Below are 15070 nucleotides of genomic sequence, written 5' to 3' on the forward strand. Positions count from 1 at the left end.
CAAAGGGAGAAGGGAGAGCCGAGAAAGTGGCCCTGCCATCCCCTACTGGATTAAGCAACGCCGCCGCCCCATCACCGGTGGCCACATCCCTTCTAATTTGTAGTGGTGGGTTTCTTTCCTTGGAGGAGCCAGGGTACTTTTAAACAGATAGAGGTAATGGGAGGATTATTATTCATAGGTAAGTCCAAATGGAATGTGTTCAGCTTCCTCAGGTCAAAGTCTGCTGTGTCTGAGATCACACCAAGTTCAAGCAACATAAAGTCAGAGAAGAAGCCGTTAGATGCAGGAACCCACTGAGAAGTGAGGGGGCCTCTTTACCACAAGGAAAGGGACCTGGGATATTTGCAAACTGACTGAACAGAGATGCAACTTAGAAGGTGCTTTCCTCAGCTGGGAGAGGACTGGTTTAATGAAGGAAAGACCAGAAGGCAGAAGGCACAGGAAGAGCTTAAGAGAAGAGAGAACCCTTCTAATGGTGTTTTTTTATACTGACATTTCCAAGTTTTTTATACATGTCGAATGGTGAGGCGGGATTGAAATGGCCAAAAGAAAGGAACAGAAAGGGAAGAGGAAGGGCATCGGGAGGGGAGGAATCCTGGCTGGCTGTGACTCAAGGGAAGGCAGGTCATCTTTATTGCCAGGAAGAAGGAGGGAAAGGTATGAGTGGGGCGGTGGGGGAATTTCATCTTAAAAATGTAGTTGTTTTAGAGCAAGAGGGTCCCTTTGCTAGCTACTTTTAAAAAATGCTTGATTTGGATTGTATGTTGACAGAAAATAGCTGCACGTTAACAATGGCTGCACAGTAGCCAGGAGAACAAATCCCTTCAAGGTTCAGAAGTAAGCTAAGTTAACCATCACAACTTTAATTCTATTTTTATTCAGGACTTTGAATATATTACACACATTAAAATGTTTTTAAAATAATCTTTAGTGGGTTTCCCAACACTGTGTGCAAAGAATGGTGATAGTTATTATAAATGAGGGATCTATATCATTCAAAGGGGCGGAAAATATGCCCATATGACCCCGAAACTGAAGTATGAGCAAGGGCTGATGGGTCACCAGGCAGTTATTAGCGAGGCTCGTGGTTCCATGCACCTTACAGAGGATTTTGTTAAGAATCAAAATGTGCTTTGTTATGGACCCAAGCTGTCTATTTCTCTGATGGGTTTGAATAAAGTATTCCCTGTCTTAAAAAAAAAGAAAGAAAGAAGGAAAGAAGGGAAGTGTGAGTTAAGGAAGCAGGTTGAACGAACTAGGGGCTAAAGGGGCACCAGCAGGGATGACGGCAGGGTAGCTGCTGCACCCGCTGAGGGCTCCGCGGCCCTCTCAGGTGCCCAGGTGGATTCCCTGTGCCTGGCTTCCTGGCCTGCAGCATGAATTCTCTCTGTCCTCCCTGGGTGTGGAGCAGGCAGGCCTAGGGAAGTCCCTGGAAGAATGGGAGCAGGGAAGGCACGCTCATTCTTATGCCCATGAGACAGTCGCATGCTTTCTGAGTTAATCCTCACAGCAGCAAGTAATCTCATTTGAGATTAGTAATTTACCCGAGGTGGAGGTGCTTAGCTAGTGAGTGATAAAGTTGAAATCTGCACCCCAAAACCTGTGTTCTTCTGTTAAGATAGTGCCTTAGGGATTTGTCTCCTAAGTATGCTGAGAACTATGGAGGGAAAACATTCTAAATACAAGAATGCATTCTGAGACTTTAAGATGCTGAAAATCAGACCTGTGCTGGTAGGATTCCTGGAAGACAAGGTAAAAATCAGCTTTGTTTCCTTTAGGTGACTCACGCGGCCCTCCCAACCATCACATGGGCCCCATGTCAGAGAGGCGGCATGAGCAGAGCAGCGGCCCTGAGCACGGGCCCGAGAGGGGGCCTTTCCGGGGCAGCCAGGACTGCAGGGGTCCCCCTGATAGGCGCGGCCCTCACCCCGACTTCCCTGATGACTTCAGCAGACCAGATGACTTCCACCCGGACAAGCGCTTTGGCCACCGATTACGTGAATTTGAGGGGCGAGGAGGACCTTTACCACAAGAAGAGAAGTGGAGGCGTGGGGGCCCCGGGCCTCCGTTTCCGCCTGATCACAGGGAATTCAGCGAGGGGGATGGCCGGGGAGCAGCCCGGGGCCCTCCAGGGGCTTGGGAAGGCCGCAGACCTGGAGATGAACGATTCCCCCGGGATCCTGAGGACCCACGTTTTCGAGGGCGCAGAGAAGAAAGGTGGGACAGATGCTTTGTGGGTCTAGTTCTTCCCTGGAGCTCTTGACCTGTTCTGCAAAAGTCTCTTTCATCTTTTGCTTGGGCAGAGGGCACTATATTGATTCTACCCTCTCTAGGTTTACATTTAGACTTTAAGCAAGTAATTATGCTTTTTTAACCTTTTATGCTTCTTTTTTATCTTTACAATTTAGAGATCTTTTTATTTTTGCTTATTCTTTGGTCCTTTTAAACTTTTTTTTTTTTTAAGATTTTATTTATTCATTTGAGACACAGAGATAGAGAGAGAGCATGAGCAGGGAGAGAGAGGGAGAGGGAGAAGCAGGCTCCCCACTGAGCAGGGAGCCCGATGCGGGGCTCGATCCCAGGATGCTGGGATCATGACCTGAGCCGAAGGCAGATGCTTAACCATCTGAGCCACCCAGGCGCCCCTCTTTGGTCCTTTTAAAAGAGATGTGAGGATCAGTATAGTATGAATTTTCTGGAACTTGATTAGAAGTCGCCAGATTTTCTTGGTTAGAATGATGTACATATCTAGATTGAGATTGAGAATAAGTTTTTGTGAGATGGTTTTTCTGTAATTGCCTAAAGATCTTAACACAGTCAAGGCAAACTGAAAATTAATCTTGCTGTTCAATTAGGTCAAGGTCAGGCTTGCACTCTCAGCTTGCTGGGGGTAAAAAAGGCATAGAAGAAATAAGGAGGGAAAAAACAAGCATTAGTAAATCTCAGAGGAGATTGAGAATCGTCCGTGGTGGTGATGCTTGAGTATTTCTTTGTGTCGGTGAATTGTGAGCAATTCTTGTCAGCAGTTTGCAGATGAAGGGCCGTGCTGAGGATCAGAGCATTTGACTCTCTGCCAGGTGGAGGTGTGGGAGCGGCTTCAGGCCAGGCTGGCCGACTGCAGTGCCCATGCCGTGGGGCACTCCTGCTGTCACGGTCGCAGCTCTGCCTATCCCATTTCTCTTGACTGTCGTTAGTGGGGGACTGAGTTCAGGGTTGACATTCCCCCATCCTCACAGGATGTGTTAGAAAAGAAGGGCTGATAACATGGCCAAGGGCGGTGAAATCAAGGGGTTCAGGAAAGCAGCTTTCAGAAGGGGGGTTTTGAAAAAGATTTAAGGGTTCCTAGTTTTCTCAAGGGCCTCTCTTAGTGGTATCCAAGGATTCACTCTTTGAAATGGCTTTATATTAGTCTGCAAGAGCCTCATTTCCAGTGGCTTTGGCATCAATGTAACTTTCATCGATTTCTTGAAACTTTGCATCTTGTGCAGTTTCAGATTTTACTGTGCCTCAGTTTTATTGTATTGCATCTGTCAGTGACAGAGCCATAGCCCAGACTCTTGTGCTGTTGACAGCTTTCCATTGCTCTTCAGATATGCCCAGCGTGCTCCTGCCCTGTAGTGCTTGCTGTTTCCTCTGCCTGGAACAGTCTCCCAGACATTTGTGGCTCAGTCCGGTTAGATCCCTCCTCCTGTTAGCCCAGTTCCTCTACCCTGCTTCCTGTTTCTTCATAGCACTTAGCACTGCTTGACATTAAGTGATGTGTTTATTTCTTTATTACATATATCTGCCAGGAACATGATGGCTTCCCCAGGGCAGGGGCTTTGTTACTTTACCTCTGTGTCCCCAGGACCCAGAGCAGTAGTGGTGACACGGTGTAGGTGCTCAGTAACTGGTGAATAAATGAGTGTTAAATGGGGAGGGGGGTCAGTTCATCAGGAGATGTACTAGTCAGCTTGGGCTGCCATAACAAGATACCACGGGCTGGGAAGCTCAAACAACATGAATCTATTTTCTCGAAGTTCTGGAGACTCGAAGTTGTGGATCATGGTCCAGCAGGTGGGTTTTTTGGTGAGACTTCTCTTCCTGGCTTGTAGGCAGCCAGCCACCTTCACCCTGTGTCCTGGACTGGTGCAGAGAGAGAGTCTCTTCCTATCAGGGTACTAATCCCATCACAAGGCCCCCACCCTCATGATCTCCTCTAAGTTTTTTCCCCTAAGATTTTCTTTACTTATTTGAGAGAGAGGAGCATGCACATGCACACACATGGGGTGGGGTGGGGGGGGGGCAGAGGGCCAGAGGGAGAAGGAGAAGCAGACTCCCCACTGAGCAGGGAGCCTGATGGCGGGGCTTGATCCTAGGACCCTGAGATCATGACCTGAGCTAAAGGCAGACGCTTAACTGGCTGAGCCACCCAGGCGCGCCATGACCTCCTCTAACCTTAATTACCCCTCAAAGGCCCATCTCCAGATACCATCCCATTGGGTATTAGGGCTTCAACATACGAGTTTAGTGGGGGACACAGACATTTAGTCCTTAATAGGAGCCAGTTTCTAATGAGGGCACATTAGATTCTCTTTACTTTTGTGACTAGGACGGTCATGTAATGGATGCCTTGACAAACGAGTCCTGTTGGTGTTTGGTGGGGGGGTTCTCCCCGACTCTGTCCCAGGGACACAGCGCCCTCTGCTGTACTCTTCCTGCTCCACTCCTCTCCTTTCAGCCAGTTCCACCTTTATCTTAGGGGGGGTTCTTTCAGCCAGTGTCCTGGGCACGTGTTCTTTGCGTGCAGGAGCAGGGGTCATCAAGGTACCTCAGGACCAAGAAAGTTTTAAGAAGTTAGCTGGAGTGGTGCATTGGGAAAGGGAAAATGCTTTTTACAGTAAAATACCAAGTAATCAGTGTAGGAGGAGGGATAGACTTAGAAAGTCACTTCCTTTATAAGCAGTGTCCTAATTGATTCAGCCCAGGATCATCAGTGGGTGCTAAAACCACTGGTAAAAGATTATGGAGAAATGGGATATTCTCACTGTGTGGGAACATCACCCACAGACTACTTAATTGCAAAGGAAACAAAAGTGTACCTTTGCAACAGTGAAATTTGGTCCCTACATCACTTTTACATCATGAACAGGGAGACAAACTGGCATCTGTGAGAAGGTATAAGCAGTTTTGCCAAAAAGGTTTACCTGAGTCTAATCATGAGGAAATAATCAGATAAATTCAAATTGGGGTACATTCTATAAAATACCTGCATGGATCCTTCAAAAACGTCTAACATGAAAGATAAACTATAGAAGGGTTCTAGATAAACTAGACAAAGAGACATGGCCATTAATAACAGTATATGATCAGGATTGAAATCTGTATTTAAAAACAACTGTAAAGGACATTTTGAGGACAATTGGAGAAATTTGAATTGGATTATATTATATAATATCATATGTTATTCGAGTGATACTAGTAGTACTATGTAGGAATGTAGGAGAAAATCCTTGTTCTTAGAAGAAACATACTGAGGTATTATGGATGAGGTTCATGTTGTTAGCAGCTGATTTTGAAATGGTTTAGAAAAGTGGATTTGTTAAATAGATGGAGAGAGAAGATAAAGCACATGTGGCAGTATCTTAAGAACTGATTAAACAAAAAAAAACCAGGTGAAGGACACACAGATGTTTGTTATTCTGTTCTTTCAACTTTGCTGTAAGTTTGAAATTTTGCAAAGTGAAACGTTGGAGTCAAAGATACCTGAATGGAGACTCAAGAAAAAGCGGAAGGCCTGGCTACTCGTGCAGATTGGCCCCATGCCCTTGCTCCTTCTGATCCTTTCTCCAGCCCTGAGGCCTTTCTCCTTGTGCTCATGCACCTTTCCTACTTGGAGGCCCCCTTTTTGCTTCCCCACAGGTCTCCTCCAGCTCAGGTGCTCCCTCCTCATAATGGCTGGGCTTTGGCAGTACTCCTGGCCAACTCGGCCTCTAGTCTAGATCCTGAGGGACAGTGAACCTGTCCATCAGCCAGGGCCCCAGGCTGCCAGCTAGCCAGTGGGGGGACTGCCCATAAACCAAGTGCCCGCCTGTATAACCATCAGCTGTGGAGGCGTGGGTGAAGTTCATGGCCAGCCCTGTGTAGAGGCTGTGGGCTGGAGCAGATGGGAGAGCAGGTGTTCTCAAAGGATTCTGGTACAGTTGGCAGGCATGAATCTGTACCCCACTTTTTCTGATTATATAAATAATAAATGTTCATTATAAAAATGTAAATGATAGTGAAAAATATTTGGGAGGCAGTGGCAAAGAGCCTGGGCTGGAGTCAAGACTGGCTGAGTTCAAATCCCAACACTTACTGTGTGTCCTTAAATAAATGACATTACCTCTCTGTGCCTCAGCGTACTCATGGGTAGAATGGAGAATGATGTGGTGGTGAGGATAAAATGAAATAATATGTGTAAAGCACTTGGCATGATTATCAGCACTTAAAACTTATTCACTGCTATTGTTATTCCTAAAAGTTTTAGGAGGAAATGAGCACGACCCTACATTTACCTTCTTGCCTGTTTTTGCCTGTAATAATATTGCCTGTAAAAAATACATTATTTTGTTTTTCTCCCATTTAACATTAATGTCGTGTTTTCATATACCATTATGCTTCTTTGAAACATGAACTCAGAGCTGTATTCCATTAGGTGGATATTTTGCTGTTTTTTCCCTGACAGCTTTAGAAGAGGAGCACCCCCAAGACATGAGGGCCGTGCCCCCCCCCAGAGGAAGGGACAGTTTTCCTGGTCCTGAAGACTTTGGTCCAGAGGAGAATTTTGATCCTTCTGATGAAGCAGCCCGAGGAAGAGATCTCAGAGGTCGAGGTCGGGGTACCCCACGAGGTGAGCGTGTGCTGAGGACACACTGAGTCTGGCAAGGGACGGGGTGGAGAGTTAGGTTATTGGGGACACACCTGAAATAGTCTGTGAGTGTGGTATTATGTTGTTCTGTTGTGTAGGAGGAAGGAAGGGTTTACTCCCCACTCCTGATGAATTCCCTCGCTTTGAAGGAGGACGGAAACCAGACTCCTGGGATGGAAATAGAGAGCCAGGTAAGGAAGGACAACTGCTGTGGCTTCTGGTGACTTAAGCCCAGCGGCTCAGAGTGTGGTCAAGGACTCCTGGGGGTGGGTGTCCACCAGGTCCTCTGTTTTCTAACTCACATCTCTGTGGGATGCTGAACTGTCTGCAAATCCTTCAGTCAGCAGCAGTTTATCGCAGTAGAATGAATGCAGAAACAGCTGGGAGAGTCCAACTTTCTTCTACTGAGACAGACGTCAGAGGGATTTGCCTAGAATAGAAAACAGTACTGCTCTTTTCACTAAATTGTTCTGTTTTTGGAAAATATAGTTAAATGAATTAAAGTTTTCTCAGTTTTAATTGCTAATATGGCAAATATTATTAGATACAAGTCTCAAATTAAATTAAATCTCAATAATTTTTAAGAGTGTAAAGACATCCTGAGACTAAAAAGTCTGAGAACTACTTTTCTGGACCTTACCTGTCTCTTATTTTAAGAGGTATGTTGATTTCTAATCTTGACCTTTTTCATGTACTCACGATGTGACTTAACCTGGCCTACGGTGGGTAGTCACATGTTTCTTGCATGAATGAATATTGGTTCTCAAGTTGCTACTTATTCTTTTTACTTAATAATATTATTTTTTAAGCTTTTATTTATTTTAGAGAGAGAGAGAAAGTATGAGCAGGAGGGGCAGAGGGAGAGGGAAAATCTCAAGCAGACTCCAAGCTGAGTGCAGAGCCCTATGCTGGGCTCAATCTCACAATGCTGAGGTCATGACCTGAGCCAAAACCAAGAGTCAGACACTCAAGTGACTGAGCCACCCAGCCGCCCCAAGTTGCTACTTATTAACTATAATTTCCATCTGCTTTTAGTCACACTGTACTTGGGGGCACCTGGGTGGCTCAGTCGTTAAGTGTGTGCCTTCGGCTCAGGTCATGATCCCAGGGTCCTGGGATCGAGCCCCGCATTGGGCTCCCTGCTCCGCGGGAAGCCTGCTTCTCCCTCTTCCACTTCCCCTGCTTGTGTTCCCCCTCTTGCTGTGTCTCTCTGTCAAATAAATAAAATCTTTAACAACAACAACAAAAAGAAATAGTCACACTGTACTTGAATATGAGATTGCAGATTCTTAGCCTTGCAAAACCTGTGTTTCCTATTTCAGGGCCAGGTCATGAACATTTCCGTGATGCTCCTCGCCCTGATCATCCCCCTCATGATGGTCATTCCCCAGCTAGCAGAGAACGTTCCTCTTCTCTCCAGGGCATGGACATGGCATCCCTGCCACCCCGAAAGCGTCCCTGGCATGATGGGCCAGGGACCTCGGAGCACAGAGAAATGGAAGCCCCAGGGGGTCCTTCTGAGGATCGAGGAAGCAAAGGTAAGCGGAGGCCAGTGATACTGTTCCACGAGAAAGCTGCCAGGAAAGCTGCGGGGACCACGGGAGGCCTCATTACCAGGGACAGCCCCTCCCTCTTTTCCTGTTCCATCTGTTCCTGACAGGAAACCCAGGGTCCTTTCTCCATTCTACCCTCTAGGGCTTAGGCCGTGCAAAGGCACGTGTTCCCAAGTATGGTACAAATGCAGCTTTTTTGGACTCACACCATAGCCAGTCAGACCCCTTACTCGGGTGATTGCAAGCTCAGCCTCTGCATAAATCTCCTCCAGGTGCTTCCAAGAATTCCCTTCCCCGGTTCGTTCAAGTGTTCCCCTCCAGCTTTGTCAAGGTGCCCCAGAGCAGGAGAGAGACTCCTACTCTCATTGGCAAACATGTTCTCCACCACTGGCTGCTCTTTGCCCTCAAGGGTGTCCTCAGTGACAGGAAGAATTGTCTTCCCGGGTTCCATGTTTTGTTTTAGCCTGGGTACGGAAGGAACTGCTAATGCCTAGAGTCACAAGCACTTTGAGGAATATGGTCTGGAAGGGGTTGTTTTCAGAGGGGGGCAGTAGATTATTTCTACGACTTGAAACTTTGGATCGTTATTTTAGAGGTAGCACTAACTTTAAGCCAGGCGCAGGAGCCACCATGCAGGTTAGGCTGGGCCACGCCCTCTGTGGTAGTTTGGAGGCTGCTAGGAAGCAGGCCTAATTAACCTGCCTCATGTTTATAGTCTCATTACAAAGTTTTGCTTTTTGTGTTTTTTTTAGATTTTATTTATTTGACAGAGAGAGACACAGCGAGAGAGGGAACACAAGCAGGGGGAGTGGGAGAGGGAGAAGCAGGCTTCCTGCCGAGCAGGGAGCCCGATGCCGGGCTCGATCCCAGGACCCTGGGATCATGACCTGAGCCGAAGGCATACGCTTGACTGACCACCCAGGCGCCCCAGGCTTTTTGTTTTTAATGGTGGTTTGGTTCTTCTCAAAGCAAAACCCTCAGAAACTACCTCATGTAACCAGTAGATCTCCCTACCTAAGCACACATTTTGTCACTTGTCAGTATGGGCACTCAGGACACCTGTGTAGGTACCTAGCCACGGCCACATGGCTGGTGTGGAAATGGCTTCCTAGCTGACATCTTCTCTGCCCAGGTACCTTCAGGGGGGCCTAGCCTGTGCTTTATAGGAAAAGCAGCCAATATTTTTCCTTTGGCTAGCTTTCCTAACCGCCTTGTTGTTTTACCTAGATTCAAATTCCACTCAAAAAGTTAAGACAAAATAAAGTCGGCAACAGTTTTCTGATAGTGCATTATGGGAGATATGGTCAAATCCTGTCAGCCCATGAGAAGAAAAATTTAAGTCAGAATTCTAATGTACTTAAAAGGTTTGTGTGTCCAAGTCTGGAACAAAAAAAACTGTCCCTGGGAGAAAAAATTCTAAAAGCTAGGTGGTTGGTTGGTTGTTTTTAATGTTTTTGTTTTAAAAGAAATACTTTATTTCACTATTTGAAAGGAAAACAAAAGTGCCACATAGTTGTGGGATAATGATAGTAAAACCTATTGTAATTAACATCCACAGTTTGTATTTCTTAGTTGCTTCCAAAGTCTGTGCTTTTCAAGTCTTCCCCCCCCCCCCCCGCAATAGAATAACAACCCCCCATACCCCCACTCCCCCTCCCTCCCCACCAGTGGCATAAGAGGGTGAAGATGCACGCTAGAGTACAGACATGGCCCAGTGTGGTCTGTGACTCCCAGAGGTGCTCCAAGTTCACTTCTGGGTTTCCCACCATTTCCATCACACACCCTGGGGAACATGTCTGGTTGTTGCTGAGGGGCAGGACCACAACCTGGGTGGGAATGAGATAGTGGTTGACTAGAGGGTAGAGGCACAGCTTCTAATGCTGCTGTCCTCAGAACTGTTTTTAAGACCCAGAGGGTTCCACTGTCGTCATTGAGTTTGTGCCGGGAGTTACTGATTAATAGTCTCTGATAGAAAAAAAAGTAACGTGGAATTATTTTGATTCATTTCAGGCCGAGGGGGCCCAGGACCTTCCCAGAGAGTGCCAAAATCTGGGCGCTCCAGCTCCTTGGATGGAGATCACCATGATGGCTACCACAGAGACGAACCTTTTGGAGGCCCTCCAGGCAGCGGTACTCCTTCCAGAGGGGGCCGGAGTGGCAGTAACTGGGGGAGAGGGAGTAACATGAACTCTGGCCCGCCAAGGCGAGGAGCTTCAAGGGGTGGTGGAAGGGGTCGGTAGAAGCTGATTCCCCTGAGGCCTCTCTGGACAGTATTTAAGAACTTCTTTTGGACTTACCAAGACAAACAAAAGGAACCTGCACCATGTAGCCCTGAACTTTTTCTGGGGCAGCTGAATCCTAGGAACCCCTAATGAGGTCTTCAAGATGAAGAGACTGCTGCTGGCTACCCAGAGTAGCTGGCCTTGTTCTGTCCTGTCCACCCTCACTGCCCTAACTCCCATTGTTTTGTGAAGATAAAAGCTGGAATCTTTTTTTTTTTTAATTGTCACAAGACATGGAGCACCTCCACAAATTTAAGTTCATGTCCGATTGGAAATTTGTTTCTATATGTACAGTTTGTCAGAGAAAAAACATTAAGTTGTTTTTGTATGAATACAGAATGTGATTTACGCAAGAATTAACAGAAAACTAGTTGTGAAATGTTTGCCTTAAGGAAACCCTGTTTCCATTGCATCCAGTCAGCTGAGGGGGTACAATTATTGCTCCTATTTGTGAGCACACTTGATGGGTACCTCTGAGCCACTGAAGTTAATTTCATCCATGAACTTTCGGTCTTAAATTCTCATCTACCCATTCTGTCACACTTATTTTTGTAATAGAGTGAGACACTTTGAAACTATAACACAGTTTGAAAGTAGATTCAAAGCTGTAGTTTATACAGAAAATTATACTCTGAAGAAAAACATCTTCTGGCTGTCCAAGTAGGGGTTCTCCCTTGGGTGCATCTCCTGGTAATCATGCCTTAGACTTGAATTCCCTTGTTTCTGATGAGAGGAACATTAACTATACGCATCACCCTTCTGATTAAATCATGTCACAATTTAAGTTGAGAAGGAATGGACCAAATACCTCCTAAAACAATTCTGCAAAACCTTCTATACCAGTGTTTAAGGCCACGAATAGTTCTAAAGCCAGGAAGTTCCAACAAATTCCTTTAGTTTTAAATAAATGTAACATTTGGCCCAGTTTAGAAGCCAAAAGTTCAGTTTGATAACCCTGTATTTTCTCTACTGACCCTTATTTTGTTTTTGTAAGAAAACTTTTATTATTCAAAGGATACTTCTGTGGCCACCCTAACATCTTTGGCACTGGAGACAGGTTCACCTGGCAAATGTAGTGGTGTTCGAAGTCTCGCAGTTGCTTAAGACAAGGGATGCTGGCATAGTTGGATAGCATATAAAAACCTCTTAATTAGTTCTCAATGTAAAACATTGTAAAAGCAAAGTTATTTCTGCAGAGTGAGAAAATGTCAACCACACACGCAGCTTTTTAGGGTAGTAAAACCTACAGACTACAAGTGAATCATTTTCACTTTGTTTTGAAATTAATTTATCAGCATGTCAGTATAAACGCATGATTAGGAGGCTCAAGACTGCTTCAAGTTTGCAGAATATTCTTTATTTGCCCTCCACTGGCACAGCTTAAAAAGAAGTTGTAATCAAATTCTGATTAAGGTAAAATGGGATCCAGGGACCGAACCCATATCGAGATTAGACTTTTTCTAAGATGTGGTAAGAAATTTATCATCTTAACATTTTAGGCCTCAACTTTAAAAACACAGTATCTCAGCAAGCAGATAACCAGATCATATTTTGAGAAAGAATTCCTTTAGAAAATCCTGAACTCTCTACACTGTAAATTTATTAAATACTTAGAATATTTTAAAACATCACTACCAAAATACATAAAAGGTATTGTGCTTTGAATTTTACAAATGGCTAGATTTTTAGTGTTTGAATTTTTGAGAAAATGTTGGGAAAACGATTTAAAAAATATAACAGCATCAACATAAAAATGTACTAAACACTGTAAAATACTCAGTTGTGCAAATTCTAGAGAAATTGAGAACAGAAGGAGCAGTCAATGGCCCAAGTTTTTCCAGTTAAAAAATAAGTCACTCCCTAAAAACAGTCCATTTGCTTTTACTACAAACACCCTCTTGGTTGTTCCTCTTGAGGTAGGTAACCCTGTTTACTGATAAGGGAACAAGGCAGTAATTCTTAGAGAATACTGGGGTGGGGGGCCTCATGAAGTTGGGGCAGGGCTTAGGACACTGATCAGATCTAGGAATATAAATTGAGGTTGAACAAAGAGGCAATGCTCTATTGCTGCCTGACACACCTGTTTAGGCAACAGTGGAATCCAGTCCCAGAAAATAATTATTTTCAAATTGTGCAATTAGGTGCACAAAAAAGTGGTTCTCAACCTAGCTGAACATGGAATCATCCGGAAAGCTCTAAATAATACTGACGTCTGGGTCCGCCCTCCACTGCTCCAGAGATTCTGGCTGAATGGATCTGAGGTTTTGCTCTTCAGGTAATTCCGATGTGAACTAAGAACCACTGACATAGAATTTGAAAAGTCTAAATACATCTATTTTCTAGTTAATATAGCTACTGACAAAATATGTAGTTTTTTGGACTCATCAGAATATCCAGTCCAAACTTTCTGGCAATACATTAGCATATACAATTAGGTCAGAGACAAGAGTAAATGCTGAACCTAAAAGGAAACTTGACAGATATGAAAATCTTACACTGCATTAGAATCAGCCTACAAAATGTAAATTATAGTTTAAAAAGCAGGTAATGGCCTTGTAGAAATCCATGGTTTCCATCAAATATAGAACTTTGGATGTAGAATTCTCTCGTCCAGCAGGAGTCCCCAGCCCAACCAGTTCTGCCCAGGAACCTCTCATAGCACTGAAATGTCCTGCTTCTTGGGGCAGACATTTCCCTTTTTGGTCCATTGCTTTCATGGTCTAATACAGAACCAATCTTCCTTTAATTTTGTAAGGCACCATATTTACAATTTCACTAAAAAAAGGAAAAACCGAGGTAAGCCGTCTTAACTAAAGTACTTATATAAAACCCGGTGGCTAAATTTAGTGTTTAATTTGATACCCTTAAGAATCCACTTATTGAATGAAGAAAAAATTTCTAAAAGCCAAAGAAAACAAAAGCGTATTGTAGCTACGTTACTTCAATCTACCACTGGATTTTTTTAAACGACAAAAGGTAAAACAGGTCTGAGGAAAGTCACAAGAGCAGCTAATTAAAACTGAGGAGCCATTCTTTTTTTTACAGCGCTCAATCTAAAACCACGGTTAACGCAAAAGCAATTTACCATTAAGTTTTTCACAGCATATCACCAAGTCAACATCTCGTTTCATAGCACATGCTACCGAGTAAGGCGGAAAAACGCTGAAACCGAAGAGCTTCCGAACCGGCTCGAGTCTCAGTTTTAGAACGGCCGCTCAAAGACGTTGACGGGTTCGCTGGCACAATAACGGAGCAGCCTTTACCCAGCGCGATAGGGAAACCGGCGGGTGCAGTCCTCGGCTCAGTCCGCGATGCGCCCGGGGCTCGCTCCCGGTGGTCTCTCGACGGCGCATTCCGGGGGCCGGGCTCCGCGTCATGTCTGGACAGCGCGTCCTGGTCTGACGGCGCGTGCCCTGGGTTTCTCACACTGGCAGCGCCTTAGCGAGGCCGGCGCCCGGGCCCAGGCGTCCGAGCGCTACGCGCAGCGCCGTGCCTGCGCCCCAGGGCAGAAGCCCGAACAGCACGGTCAGCAGCGCGGCCACCTGCACGCAGGCGCCCAGCGCCGTGAGCAACGTACTGCGCAGCCCGAGGGCCGCGTACAGCGTGGCGCCCAGCGCGACCACGTAGAGCAGCGCGGGCCGCGACGGCGTCTCCTCGCCGCGCAGCAGGCGCCCGCACGCCGCGCCGCCCCGCAGGAGCGTCCCGCCCGCTAGCGCCAGCGCCGAGCCCAGCGACCAGAGCAGTGCGAACTTCCGGGCGCGCAGCAGCAGTACGGGCGCGTAGAGCGCAGCCAGGCCGAAGCAGAGCGCGGCCAGCAGCAGGCACACGCCGCTTGCCGCCAGCCGCTGCGCGCGCGTCACACTAGGTAAGCACACTGGGCCTGTCCCCACCGTTGACTCCGCAGGCTTCCGCGCCCATGTCCAGCGCAGGCCCACGCGGCCCAGCCACGCCCCCGCCGCGGGCTCTTCCGTCTTTTCTGCAGTGAGCAGCGGCTCCGCGGCCGCCAGCCCGCCGGCTTTACCCTGCGCCAGGTACTCCTGCAGCTGGCGGTGGAGGTCCGCCATGCTGGCCGGATCGGCCGCGGGGGGGTAGGGTTGTTGCCCACTTCCGGTTTTCCTCAATCGCTGGCGGAAGCGGCTCGGCCCTCGGCGGCTGCTGGTCGGCTGTGGAGGGAGGGGCGGGGCCGCTCTTCTGCAGACTTGTGGCTCAGCTAGCAGCAACTCGGCGTGGGGGTTTGCCTGTCCCCTGGGTTTACATTGACCCTCCTGGCGCTCGGCCTTATTCCTGATGGGCGCTGTTACGGCCTGGTTTAGTTATGTCGGCATTAAAAGTTAGTTGGGGGACGG

At 46.7% G+C, this 15070-nt stretch overlaps 2 protein-coding genes across 2 annotated transcripts in view; one reads left to right on the forward strand and one right to left on the reverse strand.

Annotated features, from left to right (window-relative positions):
* Positions 1-11072, forward strand: part of WDR33 (WD repeat domain 33) — a 114695-nt gene extending 103623 nt beyond the window's left edge. Inside the window, 6 exon segments of the mRNA XM_044913584.1 lie at positions 1779-2217; positions 6707-6746; positions 6748-6871; positions 6988-7080; positions 8212-8427; positions 10453-11072. Coding sequence (XP_044769519.1) covers positions 1779-2217; positions 6707-6746; positions 6748-6871; positions 6988-7080; positions 8212-8427; positions 10453-10682 — 1142 coding nt within the window. The 3' untranslated portion in view covers positions 10683-11072.
* A 1953-nt stretch (positions 11073-13025) lies between these two features.
* Positions 13026-14797, reverse strand: SFT2D3 (SFT2 domain containing 3). The gene has a single exon (XM_021695873.1). It carries the CDS (start codon positions 14786-14788, stop codon positions 14147-14149), a length of 642 nt encoding a protein of 213 aa, XP_021551548.1. The 5' UTR covers positions 14789-14797; the 3' UTR covers positions 13026-14146.
* Positions 14798-15070: the final 273 nt, after the last annotated feature.

This window comes from Neomonachus schauinslandi, chromosome 3 (genome assembly GCF_002201575.2).
Source record: "Neomonachus schauinslandi chromosome 3, ASM220157v2, whole genome shotgun sequence".
NCBI classification, from domain to species: domain Eukaryota; kingdom Metazoa; phylum Chordata; class Mammalia; order Carnivora; family Phocidae; genus Neomonachus; species Neomonachus schauinslandi.